This window comes from Cheilinus undulatus, linkage group 7 (genome assembly GCF_018320785.1).
Source record: "Cheilinus undulatus linkage group 7, ASM1832078v1, whole genome shotgun sequence".
NCBI lineage: Eukaryota > Metazoa > Chordata > Actinopteri > Labriformes > Labridae > Cheilinus > Cheilinus undulatus.
The window spans coordinates 18490873-18518671 of record NC_054871.1 but is presented as its reverse complement, the minus strand read 5'-3'; the positions used below and the strand labels follow the sequence as shown (position 1 = coordinate 18518671).

The 27799-nt window shown below is 37.4% G+C and overlaps 1 protein-coding gene across 2 annotated transcripts in view; it reads left to right on the top strand.

Annotated features, from left to right (window-relative positions):
- The first annotated feature begins 1550 nt into the window (after window positions 1–1550).
- Window positions 1551–27799, top strand: part of LOC121512013 (E3 ubiquitin-protein ligase rnf213-alpha-like) — a 75788-nt gene continuing 49539 nt past the window's right edge. For both annotated transcript variants that reach the window (XM_041790958.1, XM_041790957.1), the window contains exons 1-22: window positions 1551–1569; window positions 1980–2086; window positions 3466–3584; window positions 4112–5323; window positions 5627–5823; window positions 6055–6192; window positions 6305–6510; window positions 7071–7333; window positions 7431–7678; window positions 9137–9334; window positions 9772–9958; window positions 10231–10286; window positions 10423–10558; window positions 10799–10933; window positions 11065–11163; window positions 11246–11368; window positions 11542–11731; window positions 12042–12215; window positions 14991–15143; window positions 25740–26353; window positions 27141–27300; window positions 27386–27603. In XM_041790958.1, the coding sequence (XP_041646892.1) occupies window positions 1987–2086; window positions 3466–3584; window positions 4112–5323; window positions 5627–5823; window positions 6055–6192; window positions 6305–6510; window positions 7071–7333; window positions 7431–7678; window positions 9137–9334; window positions 9772–9958; window positions 10231–10286; window positions 10423–10558; window positions 10799–10933; window positions 11065–11163; window positions 11246–11368; window positions 11542–11731; window positions 12042–12215; window positions 14991–15143; window positions 25740–26353; window positions 27141–27300; window positions 27386–27603 (4926 nt within the window). In that variant the 5' untranslated portion in view covers window positions 1551–1569; window positions 1980–1986. The remainder of the gene's footprint in view (window positions 1570–1979; window positions 2087–3465; window positions 3585–4111; window positions 5324–5626; window positions 5824–6054; window positions 6193–6304; window positions 6511–7070; window positions 7334–7430; window positions 7679–9136; window positions 9335–9771; window positions 9959–10230; window positions 10287–10422; window positions 10559–10798; window positions 10934–11064; window positions 11164–11245; window positions 11369–11541; window positions 11732–12041; window positions 12216–14990; window positions 15144–25739; window positions 26354–27140; window positions 27301–27385; window positions 27604–27799) is intronic.

Genomic DNA, 27799 nt, shown 5'->3' with positions numbered 1-27799 from the left:
CGGCAGCAGTGGTTCAGTTTCTCTTTTCAACTGTTAATTAGAACAGGAGTTATTGGTTTGGCTTATCATTTTGCTTTGGTATTCTCCCCTTTCCCATTTATTGCTTGCGATTTAGTGGTTATCCTTCTAGGATAACTTTTTGAAACCTGCGGTTTGCATTTGTGTCCCACTGCCCCTCCCTCCTGACAGCAGTATTCATTCATTTTTACTTGCATTCCATTTTCATCAAACTAAGACTAGAACTATCAGCCATCTATTAGCAGCTTGTAGTGTTCCAGTTTTTCTTAGTTTCTGAACTTTATACAGATCATCTTAAGGTGTAAGAGATGGTTTAATCAGACTTATTTCCCCTATAGCCATGTGCTGGTGTTTTCCATTCTACAGTTTAGGATAAGGAACAGCCTTCAATTTGTTGAATTCTTTTGATTGCACTTTCACAGCAGTTCATTTAGTCTATATGTTTATAACACACAGCCACTTTGTAAACACTGGTAATATAAAGGGTGAAGTAAATTCTGTTTGATTAATTTAGATACTTGGTGTGTTGTCTTGTATTGCTGGCTTGATGTGCTGAGGTGTTTTTTTCCAAATTCTACACTGTACCCCCCCCCCCCCCCCACAGGAGCCTAGTTTGGGAGTTGCTTTTTTCCCCCACTTCCTTCCTCCCTCTTGTTCTCTTTTTCAGCTAAGTAAAAGGGGCGCCACTTGTGTGGCTTAATGTTTCTTGGATGGGATGTAACTGAAAGGCAATTTCTCCCCCGGGGGACCAATAAAGTTGTTTGTTGTTTGTTGTTGTCTAACTGTTTTTGTATGCAGATTTTTTTTAGTGATATAGGTCCAGTTTAATGTATAGCTACTTGTATGTGTTATAGTTGTTGATAGGATATAAATTTAGGAGTGTATAATAAGTGTGCTACATTTATTGTTGCGGCCACCTAATGGCCAACATTGGGAATGCATGTTTTTTAATTTCCTTTGTAGCTGGATGCACATTTATGTCACAAAATGTTATCAACTTAATAATGCTGCAAGTTATTTTCTAGAAATTAGTAGTGGTCATAAATATTTTCATTCAAATTGTCTTTTAACAGTGGTAGTGTGTTTAGAATCTTACACAGCATTTATTTGTGAATGGGTAGCTTCCAGATCACTTTAGTTCAAGAGAACTGATCTCAACTTTCTTATAAAAACATAGTCTTTCTATATATGTAAAATTCTTGTACATCTGTTGCATCAAAGATAAGAAGTCTTTGTATATATTTTCCTTTTTTGTAAATGTGGCCTGATATGGTCTAGAATGTTGCTTCAAATGTGACAGTGAAATACTTTCTCAAATTTGGTCTGATAACTACATAACATTTCTGGACAGGGTCCTAGGCCTTGTCTCACAGCAGTTCACAATATCAATAAGTCACACTGATTCCGGGAATAGATTACGGTTTGTAAGAAGCCAAGAGGAAACACCTTTTTACTGTAAATGGAAAATGAAAGTGAGGCATGAAGCTGTAAAACGTCAAGACATCAGCTCAACCTCTCAGTGTAACCATGAAAGGAAGCAGAAAGAAGAAGGTAGGTTGTTTTTACAGAACAATTGATTTAACCTTCTAGTTGTTCTAATGTAGGATTAAGCTCAACTTCTGTATACTGCGTTCTTCCTGTTGAGTTTAGTTGTGGTCCACAGTTTATTCATTTTTTCATTTTACAAAGACTACAAGGCAAACGGTAAAGGCAGAAGTGAGAAATCGATCGACATCCTAGTCTTAATGAAATACAAAATGGCCACATTCACGTAACAACTAGAAATGGAGTCGCATCCTGTTACATTAACTTTCAAAGGAACAAATTATTAAGGAAAAAATTCTGTAAAAATTATTCAGGGAAAAAATTAGGTTCACAGGATAAAATCTCCAAATGTGGCTTTGCTTATTATGATAAGGCTCAATGAGTGCATTAAGATGTTATGTCATCTGTCCAAACAGGTACATCATGTTTTGCCCTGAATGTGGAAATCAGGTGGAAAGATCATATAAATTTTGTCCTGAATGTGGCTTCAAACTATTTCTCTTGATTCAAAAAGGTGCAGAAGGTGAGTTTAAAAGTATTTTGTTTTGTTTATTTGATATTTATACAGGCTTGCTGTTCAGTGCATCTCATTATTTTATATTGATTCATGACAAACCATTAAACTTCATTGCAAGCCATACTGTTTTTTTTAGTGGGGATGCTGAGTAAGCATCCACACTATTGATATTCACTTAGGCCATTATGTTTATTATTCTTCTTCTTCCGTGCTGGCTATCTCCTCCTTCATACTTTGTCGTATTGAACTTTAAAAAATTCAGTTTCTTCATCATTCGACTGCTATATCTTTACTCATTTCTAACTTTTATCATTTCTAAAATATTCAACTTTGTTCAACAATGTACAACAGATGGCAAAATTTCACAAATCTGCACTTTCTTCAACTCCTCATAACTTTGGCTCTCTTTGGGCTATTTTTGCTATTCTACTATCATACTCTTCAGCTTCTTGTGCTCTTTTCAGCATTTTTTTTATACTATTTATATTTTTTAACTATTTAGTTTTTTTCTCAAACCAAAATAACTTTATTTCCAATGGGGTTTTCACTCATTTTTGCCACATTTGGACCATTTCATGTCATCTATAACTAATTTTTTGTCACTTCTCACCCATTTTTTGCTACTTTCTGACCCATTTTCCACTTTTCGTCCCCATTCTCACGCCTTTTCACCCATTTTTGTTGCTTTTTGACCATTTTGACACCTTTAACTTATTGTTATTGTACTTCAAACTGTTTTTTTCACCTCTTACATTGTGGCTTTTGCAAAGGTATTTTTCAGCAATTTGGCTCTCTGGTTGAGCGGTGTTAAGTAACACTGATATCTCCACCATCTTTAACACAATCTCACACACGTTCAGCCTCAAGAGGTAGACTCAAGAGGCTACTCTGTCAATAAGGCAGTGTTCAATTTTTTTGTTTACTAAATTCTATATTTTGAGCAATGATTTTTCACTCTTCACAGAGCAGTTATCGCACTCTTCAGATTTTATGCTACTTTCAGCTATTGTTCCACAATTTTCAGCTGTTTTCATGCTAATTTCAGCTGAAATTGCAATTTTGATCTAGTTTAGTTATATTAACTAATTTGTGCATTTTTGTGCATTGTATGTGCTAATAAAAAATGTCACTTTGTGAGGCTCAACAAGTTAGCATTTAACCAATATGTGAATGAGTTAAATACACCTTAATAAGTCTTTTTTTGTAACTATCTTATGCATAGTCTTCATGTAGATTCAGATACACTATAATTAACCAGTTTGATAGATAAAAGTCCAGTTTGTTTGCTCCAGTAAATCCGACTGTATGGAAGATCACCAAAAAGACTAAAACTGACACATTTACAGTTGCAAGATACATGTAAATTATTTTTCTTGTATTTGCAGATGTCTCTAAGTCATCAAATCAACCTTTAGTCTCTGCTGAAGAGAAGAGCCAAAAGGAGGATCAGGATCAAGCTCCAAAAGATGTTACAAGAGCACAAGAAAATGCTGTCCAGAAAGAGGTGAAAGAGCAAGAATACAATTGCCTATTTGGATTTTCTCTAAAATATCCATGCAGTGTTTTATAATCTCAAGTAACATGTATTTCCTGTTGCTGAAAGTGAAACCTTTTTGAATGGCTAGTTCACGCCCAAATTATATAGGGCAGTGAACAAGCTTTTAAAATGGGTGGAAATGTGTTAATCATCAAACAGAAAACATTTTACATGGTAACATTATTTACATAATTAAATGTTTCTGCCAACTATAATCTCTTTCATTAACATTAAACCTGTTTAGTTTCATGATAAGGCAAAAAGATTCTTATCTGACCAAAAATGACTGAAGGCTGTTAACATGATAACAATGGTACTGCTTTAAGGTTCAGCTTTATTGCACTGACAAATGCATTTCCAGTAAGCCTGTTGTTTGTAAAGCTCTCAACTGCTTTAGTGAAGTAAATGCCTTTTTTGAAGAAGTATCATGGCCTATTAAATATATACATTGTAAGTTTGTATCTCCTTATCTATTTTAATTTGGATTTTTTTAGGGGCAGCTGGCTAGTGATGACAAAGAACCAGCCAGTGATGGCACTACTTCACAAGACATATCAGATAAAACTACTTGCCCCGCCACTCCAGAAAAAGAAGCAACATCCTCCACAGGCAACCCAGCAACCTTAGTTGAAGAGTCATTCCCCTCCGTCACTGAGAGTTGGAAGGAGGAAGAGAAGACGTCCGCTTCAGCCCCTGAGAGTAATTCTAAACTGTGCAGTGAGGCAGTCCCTGTTTCAAACCTTTGTGTTTCTACAACACCTCCCTCCAGCATACATGCCAGTGACAAAAAAGAGGTTCACCCAGATCTTGGAACAAATGACAGTCATAATGCACTTCAAGATCCTGCCAACAAACCAAGTGGCATTCCTTCTACATCTGTGTCTTCATTAACATCAGGTAAAGAAAGAGGCACAACTTCATCTGAGCCATCTGATCAAACAACTCAAAAATGCGATTCACCGTTAAAGAGAGCAGCCTCAAATGAAGAAAAAGAAGTGGCACAAAATCTTACTGAGGGGCCAGATGGTAAAGATAACTGGCTAGACTGTTTTCAGAAGCAGACTGCTAGTGATGAGCTAAGGTCAGCCAAAGATGGTGCTATACCCCAGGACACTTCAGGTAGCACTGCAAGCCCAGCCACTCAGAAAAAAAGAGCCTTGCCCTCATCATCCAGTGAGACAGTCAGTGAACCAAGTGTCACCCAAAGTCCACAAGTCACAGCACAGCATTGCAAAGAGGTAGAGAGGCTGTCTTCTACAGCCCCTGGGAGCACCCTTCAGCCATGCAGTGAGACAGCTTCAGTACCAAACCCACCTGTTTCCAAGTCTTCTGGCGCATCTGTCAGTCATAAACTGACAGAGCAACAAACAGAGACCGCAGATATACGTACAAAAGGGAGTCCTGATGAGGTGCAAATACCTGCCGACAAGCCAAGTGACATTCCTTCTGGGCCGTTGCTGAACTCTGCATCAGTGCCAGTAACAACTGAAGAGGCCACTTCAACTATTCCCAAAACGACTAAACAAAGGCCTCAAAAGTGTGATTCAGATGAGACAACCTATCATGAGACACAAATTCTCTTTGGGGTGCAAGATGATAATGAAGAAAAGCAAACTGTTGTTAAACCATCGGACAAGGAAGAGGACCAAGCAGACAGAGATTCTACTGATTCACGCCCAGAAACAAATACAGCTACAAGGACTGAGGTAGTTAGCAGCCAATTTAAGTTCATTTTAAAACAAAAGTGTTAATAGAAATATCTTAAAATCTTGTAGAAATTAAGTTTAAGAATGATTTTTTATAAAAACACAAACAAAAAGATGCCTTTTGGTAAAAACAGAGGAAACAGTTAAATACAGTTAATAAAATGACAATAAAATGTACAACACACTGCTGATTCCTTATGGCTATCTGTCATCAATCAAAGTCCTCAGGCAGTTAATGTTTAACGAGTACTTTAGGAAACTTTTTAGAGTTTAATCTATTTTAAATATTTTGTTTTCTCACAGGCAGTTGTTACTAAATCAAGAGAAAGAAATGGCAAACCAGTGGCAGAGAGACAAGAAGAGCAGGCAGAAAATAAAGATGTTGCTAAATACACTTCACCAAAGCCCTCTTGCCCACCCAGCCAGGCTGGAGAGAAGCTGGGTCCTCATGTGGCAGCAACTATCTTGGAAACACACTCCCAACTTAAGGAACATCAAACGTAAGTGTTTGGTTTGACAAATGTAACCCACTTCCTTATATTTTATTGTTATGGTCTGAACAAAATGTCAGAGAATAAAAATGAAATATAGCCCTCTTTGTTCTTACCTTTCCTACTACATCATATTTAAAACCCACCATGCTATTTTTATTGTTATGCTAAATTAATTTTCTATGTGTACTCTTCAAAGGAAATGTTTTGTTATATGACATTCCATTGTCTCTTTCCCAGCTTACCAAGAAGTGAGTCCATACCTGTGTACTTCCATGCTGTCACTTCAAAAGATTTGGATCCAGATGATAAGATTTTCCTAATGTCTAAAAACTCGTCAGGACAATGGGGAGTCATCACAGAAATGAACTTTACTACGTATGGTTTATTTTTTATGTGTGTGTGTGTGTGTGTGTGTGTGTGCATGTGTTTGAAAAAAGTTTGTCATATCTTTCCCTCTCATAATTCTGTGATTATTGCTGTTTCACAGGAAACTGGGAGACAAACGATATCTTGTTGTAGGTCAGACTAGGGTCTCCAAAACCCTAGTACATCATAGCATACCCTACAAGTACTTAATCTGCAAGAACAGTAAACAAGGCAACAAGGAAATGTACGAGACCCTCTACAACAAAGATGGAAATCAAATTGTAAACAGGTGCCTGACAATCAGAGAGGAACTTCTAACACATGAAGGTAAATAAGAGTTGTTTCTCCATACTTACCGTCAACAGCAACTTCATGTTTTCAGACTCAACATTAAAGGCTTATCAGTTGGATAAATATTGGTCTCTAGTAGTTCACTGCTTTTTAGTCTAACAGGAAAACTTTAGACTGAAAAATTAACATGAAATAGCATTTCAGTCATGCCTCCAAGGATGCATTTTCTGACTGAAAAACAGGATGATACTGAAAAGCTGATTCAGTTCCACAAAGGGGGGAAATGATTGCTTACAGCTGGGACATATTCTGACTTTCAAACAATAGATTACATACATGTACTTGGACGCCTGGTCAGATTGTCTCGCGACATAGTTGTTTATCTGTGTCCATTCAGCTTTACAGTGATAAGTGTCTGCTAGGGGTTGTGTCCATACACCCCATGTACAGAAGCTGTTGTCCATGAAGCCCAGATTTAAGCATGACTTGATAGATAGATAGATAGAGAGATAGAGAGAGAGTCATGAGGCTCCTTTTCTTATTGTAACATAAAACATTTCCATTAATTATTATTTTTATTTTTTTGGAATCTCAAGGGGAATGGCACCAATATGATGACATGATCCATTCCGAACTGAAGAAGGGGTTCTGGTCAGGGACTAAAGACTTGGTAATGAAAGGGAGAGACCTAGCGGGCAGTGCGATGCTGAACATCATTTTTGACCTTCTCTCATCTTGGAATGGACCAAACGTGGACAACTTCTTTATCCTGCTGCGACAGTTCTTTTTTACATACAGCAATCCCATACTTCATGATGGCATGGAAAGATCATGGGGAATACAGTACGGTACTGAAGAGGTAAATTCATGGTCTACTAAAATCAGAGATGAATTGATTAAATGAAAATGTTTCCATTGACAATTTACCATCATAATGTAATCTTACCTTTTTCTAGGTGAAAAATCTTCTCAAACATTCTCTTGATGAAAACCTCAATCCCAGGTCTGGAAGGAAAGGAGAATGCATATTACCACCTCTTCATGCTGGAGTTGTTAGGTTGATCATTTACAGGGAGTATCTGGGAGAGGACATGAAACATCAGCTTTCCAGTCTGTGTGATCTTCTTTGCTTGCCAAAGAAGCCACCACACCACTTCAAACCTTTCTGGGAAGCCTTTTTGAGCCCTTTACCAGATAGAAGCAGGTAATTAAAAAAATATTACTGAAAGACATAATTAACAGTTACTTTTGACTGTGTATTCAAAAGAGGCGTTCCATGAGGGACAATGTAGGAGAACAGCATCACTCAGACATTTCACAATATGTTTCACTTTGCCTCATTTACAGCTGACAATGTTTTTCTCTATTGATCTATCCAATTCCTCAGAATCTCACGACAGACTTTAATTTCGCTGTCCTCAAGATAAAATCTATTTCAGCATTCAAGTAAACCTTCCGACTACACAGTTGAATATTGCTAACCATGGACACATAGTATTAGGAGTGCAGTAGAATATTTGGTTTACTTGACAACAGTCTAGTTATAGTTAAGTTGTGGAACTAGTAAAGTAAGTAGAGTTATATGTTGTTGATTTTTACTTGGGCCGAACAATTTGGGAAAATAATGTAATTGTAATTTTTTTCCCCCCCAATGTTACGATTTAATATGCAATTATTTCTGAAGTTCTTCATCGTATGTTACTTCTAACAAACACAAGCAATAAATCATTCTATACTATAACCAACACAATATTAGATTAAACAAGGGCTAAACGATTTTGAAAAAATAACTACTTGTGCTGATTTTGCCACATATTCCAAATTGGATATGAATTATTGTATTGAAGGAGTGGTCATTTTTATACCATTCTCATATTCAATAATAGAAATGTACAAAAAAATGAAGAAAGTAGGATTTTTTTTGTAGGCTATTCTAAAAAAATGTCACTTGAATGATTGCATGATATGTAATGTATAACATCTCTGCTGCAAAAAAAAGGTGTAAAGTGGTATTTTGCCTCAAATTTCAGGTTAAAGAAATATTGTACCTTCTGTGATTTGAAAATTGCAACAGGCCATATTGTGATTTAATCTGTGTTGTGATTAATTGCCCAGCCCTAATTTCTACTCCTATTTTTCCTCTGTAAAATTTGTATAAAAGCAGTATCACACTCAGGGTTGAGTTGTAGGTCTTAACTTTGTCTTGAATTAATTACAGTTTTAAAAAATAGACTAAGGTGACACCTAGAGAGATCTTTTTCTAAGTTTAAAAGTAAAAAAAAAAAAAAGATTTGTTCAAAACCATTCCACAGCGTTGGTTGAATTCCTGTATCAAGGAAAGACAGACTTTCAACGTATTTTTCCAAACATTAATCCCAAATACAACACATTATGAGCTATGTGATATTTAAAATAATGTTGAGAGACACAAATGGAAAAATGCAAACATTCACCTAGCAAATGCCCTCTATTTACAGAATTATAAACTAAATCAGTGTTTCCTCTGGTTGAAGACTTCAGTGGGGTTGTAAGAAAACTATAAAGATGAACCTTGAAAAGAACATTTCCAACAAATCTCAGTTTCCAACAATATGAAATGACTAAAAATAAAGCTAGACACAGTTCAACTATGAAAATAATCAAGTTTCCTTTTTTCTTGTAGAATTGCAGATGCTGTTGAGCAACTCTGCAACAATGCTGAAAAACACAATGTTGAAAAATGGTTCTTGGTCATCCCTCTGATTCATCTGCTAAGAGGAGAAAGCAAGCCATTTGAGCCAGTTCCACCAGTGTCCAATCCACAGTTTGACTCCTGGACATGCTTAAAGGGGGGCAAAGGAACAAGGGACAGTTACGCAAGGTAAAAAAATATGTTATCACACGTTAAGAATTGGGCATATGCACTGAGCCATTTGAAAATCTCTGGAGTACATCTTTAGTCTCAAAAAAGATGGTTTTCATATTAATGTGACCAGAATTTCAGAAATGACTGGTTGAATATTTTACTGAAATACCCAGAAATTGTGAAACCACTGGTTAATTATAAATCCAATTTGATTACCCCAATCTTTTTATTGCATTAAACCAATGTTTTGGGTGAAAGTGGCAACCAGATAAGACTCCACGGAGTCACTAATCTAGGTCAAGTATTGTTTTTGTATTTATTATTTAACTTTTAAAACCCCTTATTGAAATGCATTTTATTGTTCATTTTTTCTCACCTCACACCTTTGAAATATCCTGTTGTTTGTTCTTTATTCCTTGGTCCCTCAAATTCACTCTTGGATGTCAATGAAGGAGCATAATCCAGATCATGAAAGAGCATGTACACCTGGCATACATTGATCGTCTTCTTGTGCGATCTTGGATGTTTCTGCTCCGTTTGGATGATTTGAAAAGCTTCATAGAAAGTGCGCAAGTGGAGCTCCTAGACCTACTTCAGCACCTCAGTGTAAAACTTGAAATAACATTCACAAACTACAAGGTATGTATACATATACAGAAAGAGAGAGAAAGAGACTGATGAATAAACATAGGTTGGTATCAAAATAACCTCACCTCTCAGCATGAAATAGCAGACAGATACAGTGGGCAAAGAATATATAATGTGGTATAAGGCAGCTAGAGGGCAGGTCTTTTTACTTAGGACCTAGAGGAGAGGAGAGTTGAGGAGACCTCTTCTGTTGTATCACTGCTTTAGCTACAGTAGTACTTTGTGTATTAAATTTCAAATGTATTTGATTTTTCTGATTACAGGCTTTGAAAGAATTGGCATCTCATCTCATCAGCAAACTAAGTAACCACACTCAAAGGTAGAATAAGAAAAATACCTTGCACATGTCCCTGGTACACAGAGACAGTGCAGTCATGTTTCTTAGTTTTTCTATCTACTGTATGTTGCCATCAAACTTTATGCTTACGGAACAACCATGAATATGTTTTTTTTAGTTTTGATGACCAGTATGGAGAGAGTTGCTTGAAAACTACAGGAAGGCTGCTTGAGGTTATCTGCCGTCACTTAACTGATCCACAATACTGTGATGTTCCTCTTGACTTCCTTGATCTATTCTGTCAGATTGCCAAGGTATACAACCACATTGATTCCTAGGTGAAATTCTCTCTTGAAGAGCCATTACTTTCGTATCTTAATACAAAGCCACAGTCAGGGCCTAAAATACATCAATTAGTGAACAACAGTATCTTTATTCTTAAATTTAATCTGTCCTATATGGAGAAAATTAGTTTTCTTTAATATATATATAAGAAATTCAACATGCTTTCGTATAGTAAACTACTTACAACTAACTAACAACTACACTTCCAGTCAACAGAGAAAATTAAAGACGAACTATTTTGGGACACAGTGGAAACAATAAGGAAATGGCGTAGAACTACCTTTGGAAGTAAACTACTTACTGCATGGGCTCATGTAGAGTTCACTGTTCCCTGTGAGGTCAAGGTAACTAATACAATGAATAGCACTAATGTATGTATTATGTTTTTTCTGTTGCTTTTTTACATTCAGTTATTATTTTTTTAGTGCAGTTCACAATTTTTAGTCAATTGATTCAACTATGTCTCTAATTGTAGGTATGGGAGAGGTTACTCTCACTATCCTTTAGTCATGAAAAACACACAGAGTCTTGGAGGATGACCTTCATGGATGATTTTGAAGGAAAACTAAAGAAAGTAAGATAGTTTTGGGGATTGTGTGTAAACAGTTTACATTTGCAATAAAGAGAAAACTAAAAAAAATATTCTTGTGTGGTAGGAAAAACCAGTTGATCAAATTGGAATATACTCTAACAAGATGGAAGAACTGAGCAAGACAAGCCCATTGCTATGCAGTGCAATGGAGAAATGTGCATCAGAGGCTACTGAAGCCATTTGCCAGGTATCGTTTTTACTGTACAAGGTTAATTCCTCAATTCTTCAGGATTACAAGCTCTTCCTTTGCACTTCTTTAACAAATACTGGATGTGAAATTTACAAGTGTGTTCTGGTGATGGTGCAATTAAGAGTACGTACATTTAAGGCATGGTTTAACTTTCTCTTTTTTTAAATTAGGATAATTCCCGCAGAGCTGTTTCAGAGCTGATGAGGAAACACGATATCACAAAGTTTGGGAAGCTGATGTCTATTGTTGTGCTGAAGACGTGGCCCAAAGATGCAAATGGGCATGACACTGAAGGAGAGGACTTAATATTTGAGCACCTAATCAACTGGCCTATGGCAAAAACTATCTTTCAAATGACAGGTAAATTCTTGTTAAACATAATGATATTAGAATGACATAGAATTCTGTCTCTTGTGGCTCTGTTCACAGCATTAAAACCCCGATTCCTGGCCGAATTATGGTCACTGTGTGTGGGTGTGTGTGTGTGTGTGTGTGTGTGTGTGTGTATGTATAATTATTAAAGAAAAAAATGAATGCTGGCTTGGCTGTGTATTGTAAACTTTGTGGATCATCTGCTCTTGCATTTTCTTAAGTACCCATATCTAGGAAAATGTTTTTAGTTCAAGTTTTTTTTTCTTTTTTTTTTTTTTTGCTTTGATTTTTTTCTTAGGAAGAGGAGGATGGCTGATTGATCGACTGTCAGATGAAGCACAAACCAAAATGATTCTGACAAGTTCGGCTTTTAAATCTGTGACCAAAAAGTTCTTCAGTGGAGAGATCCAGATGAAAACTTTAAACCAAATCTTCCTGAAAGACCGCGAGTTTGTTGACTTGCTGAAAATAGGTAAATGTAATTATTGTCTTGCAGTTGTTTGTCTTAAATTTTGAATTCTTTTTATCTGTTCATGTTTAAGGTCATATTACTCTTCTTCCGGTTCTTTCCATACATCTTTCAAGTTAGATTACCATTACATTTTATATACTTTTATACCAGTATGAAGGTTTAATTTAACAGAAATTTAGATAGGTCTTTCTCAGTTGTATTGAATTAGAGTAATCATGAATTATCACAGTGTGAGTGGGGTTGTGTGTACAACTTAAAGTGAAGTGATCCATAAACAAATATTTTTCATCTTGTATGACTTGTTACAGTTTATGGATGCACCTTCAAGTTTATTTATGGCGGAAGACATAAGCATGGATGCTGCTGAAGTATACGTTTTTATCAGAACTTGACGACATTTTTTTGTTAAAATAACAACAGCACTGAGTTGTTTCCTTTTCAAAAACGACAAAAGTCATGTACTGACATGCCTACAGTCGCCATGTTTCGCGTTATGCAGCTCTCTATGGAGTTTACTCTCGGTAACAGTGCTCTATGTTATCAGATCTCACCCCAAAGTCAAAGTAATCAAATCACACGGATCACAAACTTACAAAAGCCAAAGCTTCAGGTCAGACAGAGCTGCTGGCTTCTTTGGAAGTGAAGGGGAGAGAAGACTGGTTAAATCAGGCAGCAGCAACTTCTTTGTGAATGACCCATTCAGCCACAGCCACCTACATCAGTACCTTATTACCATGACACACCTACAGAGACACACTCATACACACTCAACACTGCAGGGGAGGACACAGAGCTGCACATGTGCAATAAAACAGGAATGCCAAGTGAACAATATCAATCTTAAAATTTGGTTGAAAACAAATTGAAATCTGTGCTTCATATCCAAGACCTAATTTTAACAGTTTTTAACCAGCTTATATATGGCTGCAGGGCTTGACATTTACACCAGCCAACTAGCAGGTGGAAATGCAGGTGGATTTCAGCTGTGGCAGGTACCAGATTGACTTCAACCAGCCACTTTTGCCAGTGGAACTTATCAGTGTCACAACCTGAGCATTCTCTGGTGGATATTTGTCTAAGTGAGAATTAGATGAAACCAACTGCATTTCAGATTTTTTGAATAAAGTTAATTAAAAGACAATGTTTTAATAATAGTATAAACTTGGTATCCATTAAAGAAGGAAATAGAGTATATGTTTCATCTCATACCAGACATACCCAATTTGGTGTGTAACACATAGTTTCCAATCAACACAATTGTGACCAGTGGAAATGCTCGGTGGCTAGTAACTTTTCTAAAACAAGTAGCCACAGTGGCCAGTGAGCAAAAAAGTTAACATCAAGCCCTGTATGGCTGTAACATCAGTAACAAAATAAAGTTATCTTTTCATTGTAATTAAGTTGCTCTTGTGTATTGAAAGAAGGTTGGAAATACTTTTAACATTTCACAGTGGGTTGAATCCACTTAATGTAGGTGCAATTTCAATGTATTTCATTTTATAAAAATGTCGTAAGTATGTGTTTGTGCTGCGATCAAGGTACATAATATCAAAGCAATTCATCTAAACAAAGGTCTCACTGGGCTACGAATTCATGGTAAAAAGACATTCAAAACAGAGGTAAATGATGTTTCATTGTCTATTCTGAAGATCATGATTTAAATAAGATTTAGCTGTAACATCCACATAAAAATTGATCAATTAATTTATGCATTTAAAGATTGCCAGAAATAAAATTATTCCACTCCACAGCATTGGTTAAATTCCTGTCTTCAGGAAAGACAGAATTTCAAATTATTTTTCCAAACAGAAATCCCAAATACAACACATTATGAGCTATGTGATATTTAAAATAATGTTGAGAGACACAAATAGAAAAGTTTAAAACATTCTGCAAGCTTTCTATGCCAATTTTTTTTTGTGCTGAAATGTCTAGATGTATAAAATTCTCATGTTATACATAACAAAGAAATAAATTGACAGGCAGCATACACACACTGATGAAGTGAGATCTTAGATTCTCAGGGAGGATATTTTTTCAGTATTTCTCCTGACAGTTCTTTCTTTCTTTCTTTCTTTCTTTCTTTCAAATTCACCTTGGTAAAATTATTAAATGTACAGTGCTTAACAAATTTATTAGACCACCTGCCTTTGAGACCATCCAGCATCATGAAGTGCTTTAATGTGGACTCTTTCGTTTTCAGTGAGCTCTTCACATTTTACCATTTTGAACAGGAATGAGGAATTTCAAACTGAATTCACCTTTTTATACCCAAATTTGAGCCGGCTCACTGGGCTTCTCTGAGGAGTCAGAAATTAATCAAGCATAACATTCAACCACTAAAAATAATTTTTCTGCTCATGAATGCAAGTAAATCACTCTAATTTGACATATTAATCAAGAAATAATAATGTGCTTTACTATTTTTTCAGTTTTTTTGTAAATCAGTAAATTTGAAAATTCATGGATAACAATAATAATTCTATTTTAGCATTAAAAATATAATTTCGGTTGAAGTGCTTCTACATATTGGTGTATTAACCATTACAGAAACATAAAAAAGGATTTGGGTTTTACCAATTTTTACCAATGCTGTTAATTTAGGGCAGCTGTGGCATAAACCTTACTTTGGGTGGTGGTCTAATAAATTTGTTAAGCACTGTATATTAATCATAATTATGATAATTGCCTACAGGTGAAGGCTATTCTACAATAAACTTGGCATTATAAATTCATCCCTGTATTTGTTTTCATAAAATTTTTCTTTACCTCTAGATGGACTCTGTGATGATGATCGTTGTAAAGATGACAGAAACACAAGAAGATTGCTGAGACGGAGAAAAGATGAAGCAGATGCCATCCAAAGTGAGAAGGACCTGGTCAAGAGTCTTGTACATATCTGTCAGGAGCTTCCAAATCGTGTCAAAGGTAGGCAGAAACTAAGAAAACAAATAAATATATAATATATATATATATACAGTAAATATCCCAATTTTATTTCCAAAACCTATTTGTAGGATAAAGACATGGTGCGATTTCATTATTTTTAATGCAGTTATTTTTGTTTGCACACTCTGAAGAAAATCCACTGTTAACTTATAAAATGGTATTCATCTGACAGTATGAATTTTGTTATAGACTCCAGAGATGTCCTGAGTATTTCAGTCAGGCTAAAGGCTCTCAGGAGGCAGGATATGATATAATAAGGATAACAGTGGCAGTGTCAACACTGTAATGACATTTTTTATCATTGTAATTTTTGTTTAATTAGGAGTTTTTATGATGTTAAAGTATCAGTTATCAATAACATATGCACTTGCAAGAAGAACAGAGTATAAAACAGCTTAATAATGGGCTTGATAGTGGCACTGGTCTCTCTGAGTGGCATGGTGTACATATCAGCCCTACTCACTGCCACACATAGGCTCACCATTCAGAACTCTTAATAGGGTGCTGATAGAAAAATAAAAACTTGTAAAGTCAGGATATGGAATTCTATTACTAGGGTGTTCTATTAAAGGTTGAAAACAGTGACCAAAGTTACTACTAGAGTCATACTACTTGACATTAGGGCTGAGATTGCCATTGATTGCCTGAATAGATTTAATTTCGATTCACAGTGTCCTAGTTTGATTCAATTCGATTCGAGCTGATCCAATCCAACATTGATTAATGTAGTGGTATTTTAGTTACAAAAACTTAAAGTTGGAAATACTACAAAGAATGTTCCACATTATTAAAAATATCAGGGTTTAAATTAAAAATTGACCCTAAACTAGTAGTATTTATCTAAAATGCAGCCTGAAATCCTCTTTTGAGTTTTGCTGGGCCCTTAGTGGAGCAGAGCTGCCAGGCTCCAATGTGTTTTGTTTTAAGGCAGAGATAAGTCCCTTATTGTAAGTGCAAGTTGAATCGCTTATTGTTAAATGAATAAAAATAAAAATTATTACATTTCATGAATTGCTACTTAGTTCGAGTAAGTCTATGATATAATTACACTAAAGTTATAATGTTTACAATGTGGTAGTTGCAGTGATAATCATTAAAATAGATTCTCACACTACACATTTTCAGACATAGTGCGTGCAGTATGGTGCTCAATAAGTATCTGTAGTAAACTGTGACAGTTTCTACTTTACCTGTTCCTCCGTCATACACTACTGCCTACTGTCCGTAGGCAGTTTTTGTTGTATACTGAAAACATATGGGTTTGAAACAAAAACATGAATATGAGATAAGAGATCAACATTTCAGCTTGTATTTCCAGGTATTTACATCTGCATCTGATGCACAACTTACCCTATATTGCCAAAAGTATTCACTCACCTGCCTTAACTCACATATAAACTTAAGTGATATTCCATTCTTAATCCATTGGGTTTGATATGAGGTCGGTCCACCCTTTGCGGCTACAACAGCTTCAACTCTTCTGGAAAGGCTTTCCACAAGGTTTAGGAGTGTGTTTATGGGAATTTTTGACCATTCTTCCTGAAGCGCATTTGTGAGGTCACACACTGATGTTGGACAAGAAGGCCTGGCTCTCAGTCTTGGTTCTAATTCATCCCAAAGGTGTTCTATCAGGTTGAGGTCAGGACTCTGTGCAGGCAAGTCAAGTTCATCCACACCAAACTCTCTCATCCATGTCTTTATGGACCTTGCTTTGTGCACTGGTGCATAGTCATGTTGGAACAGGAAGGGGCCATCCCCAAACTGTTCCCACAGAGTTGGAATCATGGAATTGTCCAAAATCTCTTGGTATGCTGAAGCATTCAGAGTTCCTTTCACTGGAACTAAGGGTCCAAGCCCAGCTCCTGAAAAACAACCCCACGCCATAATCCCCCCTCCACCAAATTTTACACTTGGCACAGTGTAGTCAGACAAGTACCGTTCTCCTGGCAACCGCGAAACCCAGGCTTGTCCATCAGATTGCCAGATGGAGAAACGCAATTCATCACTCCAGAGAATGCGTCTCCACTGCTCTAGAGTTCAGTGGCAGCATGCTTTACGCCACTGCATCCCACGCTTTGCATTGCACTTAGTGATGTATGGCTTGGATACTGCTGCTTGGCCATGGAAACCCATTCCATGAAGCTCTGAGCTCTCAGTCTAAAACCCTCCACTTATTGCCCCTGATGAACTCTGTTGTGGTTTTGGCAGTGTTTTGGGTCATTATCCTGCTGCATGATGAAGGATCTCCCAATCAGTTTGGTTGCATCTTTCTTTAAATTGGCAGACAAAATGTTTCTGTAGAGTTCTGAGTTCATTTTGCTGCTGCCATCATGTGTTACATCATCAGTGAAGATTAATGAGCCCATACCAGAAGAAGCCATGCAAACCAAGCCATGACATTACATCCACTGTGTTTCACAGATGAGCTTGTATGTTTGAGATCATGAGCCGCAGATCCTTTCTTGAAATTTTAACCTTTTCGTCACTTTGGTAAAGGTTTATCGTGTCTCATCAGTCCATAAATCTTTGTCTCAGAATGTTTTAGGTTGGTCTCTGTACTTTTTGGCAAATTCCAGTCTGGCCTCTCTTCTTGCTAATGGATAGTTTGCATCATCTGGTCTAGCCTCAGTACTTTTGTTCATGAAGTCCTCTGTGAACAGTAAATTATGATACCTTCACTCCTGTCCTCTGGAGGTTGTTGCTGATGTCACTAACAGTTGTTTTAGGGTCTTTCTTTACAGCTCTCACCATTTTTCTGTCATCAGCTGATGCTGTTTTCCTTGGTCTGCCCATTCGACACCTATTACTTCGTACACCAATGGTTTCTTTCTTCTCTAGGACATTCCAAATGGTTGTACTGGCTATGGCCAATGATTTTGCAATGGCTCTGATTGATTTTCCATGTTCTCTCAGCTTCACAGTTGCAACATACACAGCTCAAACACGTACAAACATCAAGGTTTAAGAATAAAACACAGAGTCTGTAATACTATATAAAGTGCCTGAGAGCATCCGACATCATAAGAGTTCATACAGTAACACTGGCAATTCCAGCTTCCATACTGCAAGAGAAGCACTGAATACATATGCAGGAAAGGACATTACACATTACCAGCTAGACAGCCCACCACACAGAGTGCTCATATGCAAGCAGATGCCAGGAAGGTTTACATCTCTAACCCTAAATGCAGTCCACACAGGCAACACCAAATCTGAAACTGAGTGTAAAGATTCAAAACTATTTATTGCGTGAATAATCAATGTCATTGGACACACCTTGGCAATAAAACACACCTGTCAGTCATATGTTCCAATACTTTGCTCACATGAAAAATGGGTGGGTTTAAACAAAGAGTGCTATCTTCAAAGTTGTGTATCACATCCAGACGTAATTATCTGGAAATTAAAGCTGAAATTTTGATCTCTTGTCTCATATTCATCTTTTTATGTCAATCCCAAATGTTTTCAGTCTACAGCGAAAAAATAAGGAATTGGGCCCACCATTTCAATACTTTTAGAGGGAACTGTGTATCATATACACTGCATGTGGTTGTGAATGGTATTTTATCCTTTAACTTTATCAAAAATCTACATGAGATGTGAGTTAATTACTCATTTCTTTCTAAATAACTAGAGTTACTCTTCATTCTGAGTGCTCCGTCATTTCACCAGGGATTGACATAATTAGTGCGTCTATGAAACAGACACAGGTAATAAAATAAATAAAAGCACACTGACTGTAGCATGGTATATGGGGCTTTCACAAAACAGTCGGGGTTTGAGGCAGTGCTCCTCTAGTCCATAGCCCCCCAGACAATCACCTGTATTGTGTGTGTGAGTCAGCCCAGTTGTAGCAGCTGCTGCTTAAGCGCTCTCCATCCAGTCAACTGTAGGGTTTGGCTGCTTGCGTAGTACAGGTGGAGGCTTACGTTTGAGAAAGAGATATCCAGCTCATATTGATAACATGCCCAGATACTCAGAATAAAACGACTGGGTGTAAAATTTAAACCTTGAATCAGTCTAAAGGCTTATAGAGACAAATGCAGGTCTGGTGCTGATGCAGACTGGTAATGAGAGGGGCCCCCAGGAAAAGGAGAATTCATATATTAAAAAAATCAGTCTCTGCATTGTATAAATCAATAGAGGCCTGGGCATTATGGCCTTAAATTTATAATATAGCAAAAAAATTGCAATATTTTAAAATCTCCTCTAAGTCGCTGTATAATGTTTAATTCAGCCCTATGATGCATAAAATGACACAAAATGATTGAAATAGACTATTCTATTAGATTTTTTAAACTGTGTATGGAGAAAGGGGGAACTCATTATCAAGTCAAATATAGCACATTGTTTTATTTTGAAAAAAAAGTAAGACTTAATTCACAAGCTTTCACTAATAAAAATAAATAATGGCAAGACAGCCCTACTAAAAAAAGAACAAATCATGAAATACTCCTAGTCTTTTATAGTGTATGGAAAGTTGCTTTCTCTGTTGTTTATTACTGTTGATTTTAAAACAATTATTATTTTACTCACTAAGCAAGCCTACATAGAAACTAGGTTCTCAACCTTGTCAGCCTGCAACCTCTCAAATAAAGGAGCCAGAGAGCGGGGAGCCCCACTGTACCTGAAGGTGGTTGAACACAGCCATGCACAATCAAGAATAGCCACGTGCAGACTAGGCAGCCCATAAGGGGATTAATGGGAGAGCTTCCTGTGGCCCAGCCAAACTGGGGGCCCATGGAGTCAGCAAAATCATGGTCCATTGTAAAGTTACGCCGTGATAATCTTATTTTATATTTAATCTGGATAATAACCACTCTCATCAAATAAGCAAATGTTTTCTATTAGTTTATGCCGTAGTAAATGGCCTTCTTAAAGATATAAATCCCTTTTCTTAAAAACAGAATTAAAATGGGTTAAAAATTGGCCCCCATGTTGAGAACCACTGGCCTAGTCCACCCATCCAGGCTCACAGCTTTGATTACATTATTCCCGTTATCCGTGCTGATGCGCACTGGACTAGTTTCTGACAAGTTCTATGACATTAGAGCATATTTCAGACCTTGTGTAAGGAGCTCTCCTGTGTGATCATCGGGTACAAGGAGGCACAAACTTTTTGACTCCCAGTTGTTGATGTAATGAACTGTTAGACTGAGATCAAGCTTTGTAGTTGTAGAAAAGTGGATCACATATGTTAGATGTTGGGCCGTCTTCTCTCTGACATATACAGGTGCATCTAAAAAAATTAGAATATCATGAAAAAGTTCAATATTTTTGTCACTCTTTTCTAAAGGGGACCCATATATTATATAGACTTGTTACACATAGAGTGAAATATTTCAGGCCTTAATTCCTTGAAATGTTGATGATTATGGCTTACAGATAAGAAAACCCAAAATTCACTGTTTCCAAAAATTAGAATATTACATAGGATCAATAAAAAAAGGATGTTTTACACAGAAATGTCAGGCCTCTGAAAAGTATGTTGATTTTTATGCACTCAATACTCAGTTTGGCCTCCTTTTGCATGAATTACTGCATCAATGTGGTGTGGCATGGAGGCGATCAGCCTGTGGCACTGCTCAGGTGTAATGGAAGCCCAGGTTGCTTTGATAGTGGCCTTCAGGTCATCTGCATTGTTGGGTCTGGTGTCTCTCATCTTCCTCTTGACAATACCCCATAGATTCTCTGTGGGGTTCAGTTCAGACCAGTTTGCTGGCCAATCAAGCACAGTAACACCATGGTCATTGAACCAGCTTTTGGTACCTTTGGCATTGTGGGCAGGTGCCCAGTCCTGCTGGAAAACAAAATAAGTATCTCCATAAAGCTTGTCAGCAGAAGGAAGCATGAAGGTCTCTAAAATGTCCTGGTAGATGGCTGCCTTGACTGTGGACTTCAGAAAATACAGTGGACCAACACCAATGTGTGCCATGGCAGCTCAAATCATCACTGACTGTGGAAACTTCACACTGGACTTCAAGCAATGTGGATTCTGTGCCTCTCCACTCTGCCTCCAGACTCTGGGACCTGGAAGAGTGGAGAGGCACAGAATCCATGTTGCTTGATGTCCAGTATGAAGTTTCCACAGTCAGTGACGATTTGGGCTGCCATGGCATCTGCTGGTGTCGGTCCACTATGTTTTCTGAAGTCCACAGTCAAGGCAGCCATCTACCAGGACATTTTAGAGCACTTCATGCTTCTTTTTGCTGACAAGCTTTATGGAGATGCTGATTTCATTTTACAGCAGGATTTGGCACCTGCCCACAATGCCAAAGGTACCAAAAGCTGGTTCAATGACCATGGTGTTACTGTGCTTGACTGGCCAGCAAACTGGTCTTGACCTCAGGAAGATGAGAGACACCGGACCCAGCAATGCAGATGACCTGAAGGCTGCTATCAAAGCAACCTGGGCTTCCATTAAACCTGAGCAGTGCCACAGGCTGATCGCCTCCATGCCACGCCGCATTGATGCAGTAATTCATGCAAAAGAAGGCCCAACCAAGTATTGAAGGCATAGAAATGAACATACTTTTCAGAGGCCTGACATTTCTGTTTAAAACATTCTTTTGAGACACTGAATTTTGGGTTTTCTTATCTGTAAGCCATAATCATCAATATTTCAAGAACTAAAGGCTTGAAATATTTCACTCTATGTGTAACAAGTCTATATAATATATGGGTTTCACTTTCAGAAAAGAGTGACAAAAAATATTGAACTTTTCCATATTATGTTTTGAGATGCACCTGTACAGTCATGGACAAAAGTATTGGCACCCTTGGATTTTTTTCCAGAAAATACACCATTTCTCCCAGAAATTGTTGCAATTACAAATGTTTTTGGTGTACATGTTTATTTCTTTTATGTGCATTGGAACAACACAAAAAACAGAAGAAAAAAGCCAAAATTACCATGATTTTAAACAAAACTCAACACAAGGGCCAGACAAAATTATTGGCACCCTTTTAAAACTGTGGGTAAATCATTTTATTTCAAACATGTGATGCTCATTTAAACTCAACTGTGGCAAGTAACAGGTGCTGGCAATCTAGAAATCACACCTGAAGCCAGTTAGAATGTATTAAAATTGACTCAACCTTTGTGTTGTGTGCCTGTGTGTCACCCCAAGCGTGGAGAAGAGAACGAAGAGCCCAGAATTGTCTGAGGACTTATGAAGCAAAATTGTAGAAAAATATGAACAGTCTCAAGGTTACAAGACCATCTCCAGAGATCTTGAAATTCCCTTGTCCACTGTGCTTAATATAATCAAGAAGTTTATAACCCATTGAACTGTGGCTAATCTCCCTGGATGTGGTTGGAAGAGAAAAAAATGACAAATGAATGCAACGCAGGATAGTTGGAATGGTGGATAAACATCCTCAGTCAACTTCCACACAAATTCAGGCTGTCCTGCAGACTCAGGGTGCAAAAGTGTTGGCTGGGATTATACATGGTAATCTGAATGAGATGAAGTGCTATGGCAGGAGACCGAGGAGAACCCCACTGCTGACAAAGAGATATAAAAAAGCCAGGCTGGAATTTGCAAAAATGTACCTGAGTAAGCCTCAATCCTTCTGAGAGAACATTTTGTGGACAGATGAGACTAAGGTAGAGCTTTTTGGAAAAGCACGTCATTCTACTGTTTACAGTAAACAGAATGAAGCCTACAAAGAAAAGAACACAGTACCTACAGTCAAACATGGTGGAGCTTCAAAGATGTTTTGGGGTTGTTTTGCTGCCTCTGGAACTGGGTGCCTTGACTGTGTGCAAGGAATTATGTAATCTGGAGACTATCAAAAGATTTTGGGCCACAGTGTAGGGCCTAGTGTCAGAAATCTGGGTCTGGGTCAACGGTCATGGGTGTTCCAGCGCTGGAGAGTTCTGAAGTGGCCAGCAATGAGTCCGGATCTAAATCCCATTGAACACCTATATAGAGATCTCAAAATTGCTGTTGCAAGAAGGCACCCTTCAAATCTGGGAGACCTGGAGCAGTTTGCAAAAGAAGAGTGGTCCAAAATTCCAGTTGAGAGGTGTAAGAACCTTGCTGATGCTTATAGGAAGCGATTGGTTTCAGTTATTTTTCCCAAGGGTGTGCAACCAAATATTAAGTAGAGGGTGCCAACAATTTTGTCTGGCCCTTTTTTTGAGTTTTGTGTAAAATTATGTCAATTTTTGCTTTTTTCTTCTGCTTTTTGTGTTGTTCCAATGAATATATAGGAAATAAGCATGTGTTTACCAAAAACATTTGTAATTGCAACAATTTCTGGGAGAAATGGTATATTTTCTGGAAAAATTCCAGGGGTGCCAATACTTTCATCCTTGACTATACAACTCTGGCAGGGAGTTTTCAGCAAAGTGTCCGCGCCCAGGCAAATGATACTTTGGATCGAGTGTCTCCATGGCATTTTTAAATCCTGGCTTTTCTAACACAGTGGGGTCATGTCTTTGGCAATGTGCTGCATTACTGCTGTGGTTATCTTGGCTTCATCGTGTGGCATATTTTAAAGCATTTAGTTTGACGTCTTCCTTTTTAAAACTGAATCACTGCCAGATAAAAGAGCTACTGCTGTTTCTTGTTGTCTGTCTCTTAACATCCCTAACTTGCCTTTTTGGTCTGTTTACTTCCTCTTCTATGCTATGCTTCTCTTACCTCTGCTGATACAAAAATGTGCATGTGCACAGGAGAGTTTTCTCAATGAGCAGGGGAGTGAGCATTCTGTTTTATGGGAGTTGCGTTCAGGGACAATGGGTGAAGCAGTAGGGGAGAGTGGGGGGAGTTGTGCCAGTTTTTACTCAAAGTCACTTTAGAGTTAGGTCATGACAGTAATGCCTCCAACTTAAGTATGTACATATATTTCAGGATGTGGTGCATCCCTGGGAACAATAACTTTGGATCTGAAATAATCTGTTTAAGAAATATAACTTTTGGAAAAAAAAAGGTCTCGTGGCACAACTTGCCCTGGCGCGGGTTAAGTTGTGCCTTTAGGAAGAATACGTTAGGGTAAATTGTGCCAGTGATTATTGAAGATTATTGAAGTAAAACAGAACATTTTAATCTCATAAACTGTAATGGTATATAAAAGCAAGACAAATTAAATACAAAATTACTCTTTTAGGGTTTATTTAGATATCATCCCCCTATTAAACTAATGGCATAAGTCATATTTTCTAGTTTTTGGGAAAATACAAAAAAACCTAAGTACACATTATATGATATTTGTGAATCATTTCAGGCCAAAAGGCTTTGGCAATAGATGCCTGTTGACATACATAGAACGCTGTCTGTCAATTAAGTAACATATACGAATAAAGTGATTTAGGCCAATTTCTGAACATCCCATTGTGACTTAGGCGACTTAAAAACTGAATAAAACTGCTCTTTAATAATAGTGCAAACTCAAAACTGAAATCAGAGTTAGCTAAATTAAATAAATGGGAGGTAAATCAAACACTGATGAGCCATGCCCATCTCTTCATTTCTCCTGTTCTTGGCCCTTCTTTGCTGGGTTCTAGGTGTGTAGGTCTTGGTGTGTGGTTGTGTGGATTTGTTTGGGTGTGTGTCGGTGTGTGTCTGGGTGTGTGGGTCTGGGTGAGAAGGTGTGTGGGTTAGGGTCTAGGTCTGTTGGTCTGGGATTTGTGTCTCTGGGTGTGTGCGTCTGCATGTGTGGGTCTGGATTTGTGGGTATTTGGGTCTGGTTGTGTGGGGGTCAGAGTTCGGGTGTGTCTGTGGGTCTGGGTGTGTGGGTGTGCCACTGGCACAACTTAACCCAGGCCCTTTGGCACAAATCACCCCAGCCCCACCGTTTGAAAAGCTAGCATGATCCAGCAGTTTAGAGCTATCATCATGCTAACTGTATAGACTCATTGTGTAACCTACTAAAGCACTAAAACATGTGTGAAATGTTTTCAAACTTGTCTATAATTGTTCAGACACAACAATCAAAAAACCTTGATCATAGAAATTTTACTTTGAAAGGCAAAAAAACAGTTTTTTGAGCTAAAATGTGCTTACCTCACATGCTATGTGTATCCCTTTTATGCAGAATGAGTAAAATGGATAGCTCTTCAAAGATATGTGGTCACATGACCAATTTCTTGTATGATTTTCTATAAACAAGGGGTGGCACTACTTCCCCGTTGGCACAAATCCCCCCACTCTCCCCTATACTTGATCTTCATGATATAGACATTTTATACATCAAGCTTGGCAAAAGCTGCAATACATCAAGTATGCTCGATAGACTGCCCAGCCCTAAATCAATATTGTGTTTTTTTGTTAAAGAATCGATCTGAATCTGAGAATTTTTTTTCTAATCCAGTCCTTCTTTACAGTAAGGTAGGACCACATGTTATTTAAAATGATTCCTAAATAGCGCTGGTGGGCTGACTTTAAGGGAACTGGAATGTAGATGTGCAAGAGAGACAGTGATGAGGAAAGGTGGAAAAGTCCAAGGATAGCTAAAGAATGATGGTCTGGGATCTTGTATGACAGAAAATGTAATGGTCAGGTTGGAAGGGCAGGAAGGACCTGTTCATCTTCATTGATTTTGAGTCAAATCTTTTTTAATCCACAGTTGACTTTGAGGATTTGGACAAAAAACTTCACCAGAACATTGAGGTGATGAATCTTAACGAACTGGTCAATGCTTCCACTCTTGATAGACAGACATCATCTGAAATTGATGTCACTTATTTTAAGCTGTGTGAGAGCACTCGTCAAATGGCATCAGAAGTAGATGTCATTAAAGACAGTGCACTCTTCAGAATGTGCTGGACAAACCAAGTAGAAGATCTGTCAAGAGAACAGTCTGATACAGAGGACACTGAACATCTTGCTGGAGAAGAAATCTACACTCTCGATCAGGTCTACAGCAAAATATTCACAAGCTGCTACAGCCAGTACAAAGCTCTTTATGATGGTCTGAAGAGTGGAGAGCTGTTACTGGAAGAGTTAGACAGCATCATGGAGGACTATAAAGGAACTTATGAAGATCTGAAAAAAGATTTTGGCATCATGTGCAGAATTAATCCATCTGATGACAGAAAATGGATCAAAACAAGGGTTGACCAGATTAAACAGTACCGTGATCTTCATCTTGCAATGGAGTCTGCCCAAATCATCATGGATATCAGGGATGCAGTGTGTCCAGACGGAGACTTCAAATTACTGGAGAAATTGCTGCAAATGGTATGTTTTCCCACCATATATATAGGGAGGGAGAGTCTGTATGTCCTAAAATTAGATATTTCTTTTTAAATAAGGGCTCTTAGAAGATGTTTTAGTTGAAATTTATATACCTGATTTAAAAGTGAAAATCTGTGAGGAAAACTTCAGATGGAGATTATGTAATTGTATCCATGTGGAAAGAATTACATTTCTGGAAAACCTGAATACCTGGACATAAAAGAGTAGCTATATTGGAGTTGGTAAGAAACATCCATACATATTATTTTTTTAAGGACTAGAATGATTTGGTGGTTCTCATGATTTATTAAATCAGATGCAAAAAAGAAAGTAATTTTGATCCAAATGTGAAATGGTTTAAAAAAAAAAAACATTTGGAACATTCACCACTGACATTATGTCTTAACTGGACACAACACGAGTGAGAATCAGCAACAGCTTGATTATATTGACTCATATTGTGGTGTTCTCACAGTATGAAAACAATGTAGCACAATTCAGGGCAAGGTTCTTTCCACCATTGCCCTGTTCCTATTTTCCTATTTTCCCAGTATGGATGCTGTTCTCAATTGCACAGCTGGTTGCAAGTTGGTTTGTGGAGATAAATATGTACCTGAAGCAGCCTATTTTTAAAGGATGAAGGACAGTGAGTGTGTGATGCAGTGCTGCAGTTAGGACACGGTGTGAGAAGTTAGTAAATATGTATTAAGTTAAAAATAAAGCCATTTAATTAGTTTGAATCCTGTTTCATACAGTCTATAATTTAATTTTGTAAAATGATTATTTTTAGAATGAAGAAGACTTCAAGAAAAACAGCCTGAACTGTATTGATGAGAACTTCATAAAAGCTAAAAAGATGTTGAATGACATCACAAATGATCGCAAGGAATGCCTTCAGGAATTTCGTCAGAGCCTCAAGTTTGTCTCTTGGATAAAGAAAGAACTTGAAGGTATAGTAGATACTTTTTTTTTTTTTTTTGTCTAAACGATAGAGACACTCAATGTGTATCAGTTCAAAGATTTTTCTTTTTGCAGATTTAAATGAGCTGAAAGTTTTTGTTGACCTTGCATCCATCTATGCTGGAGAAAATGACATGGAGGTGGATCGTGTGGCCTGTTTTCACGATGCTGTTCTTGGGTACTCATCCATGTTGTATGGCCTAAAACAGAATTCTGATTTTGTGGCCTTCAAGGAGTCCTTGTCAAAACTGTGGAAGGCACTTGAGAATGACAAAAAGATACCAATGAAGTTGGTGAGATTTATTCTTTAATTTACTGCAGTATTTAAGCACTGTAGTTATTGCAATCAAAAACAAATCATCAAAATGTCTACACCAAATTATTTTCTACCTTGAAAATGAAGATTACTTTGCGAGCTACATACAAGATAAAATTATTCAACCCCCATTGCAAATCAAGTATATTGTGAAAATGTTCAGACTTTCAGCT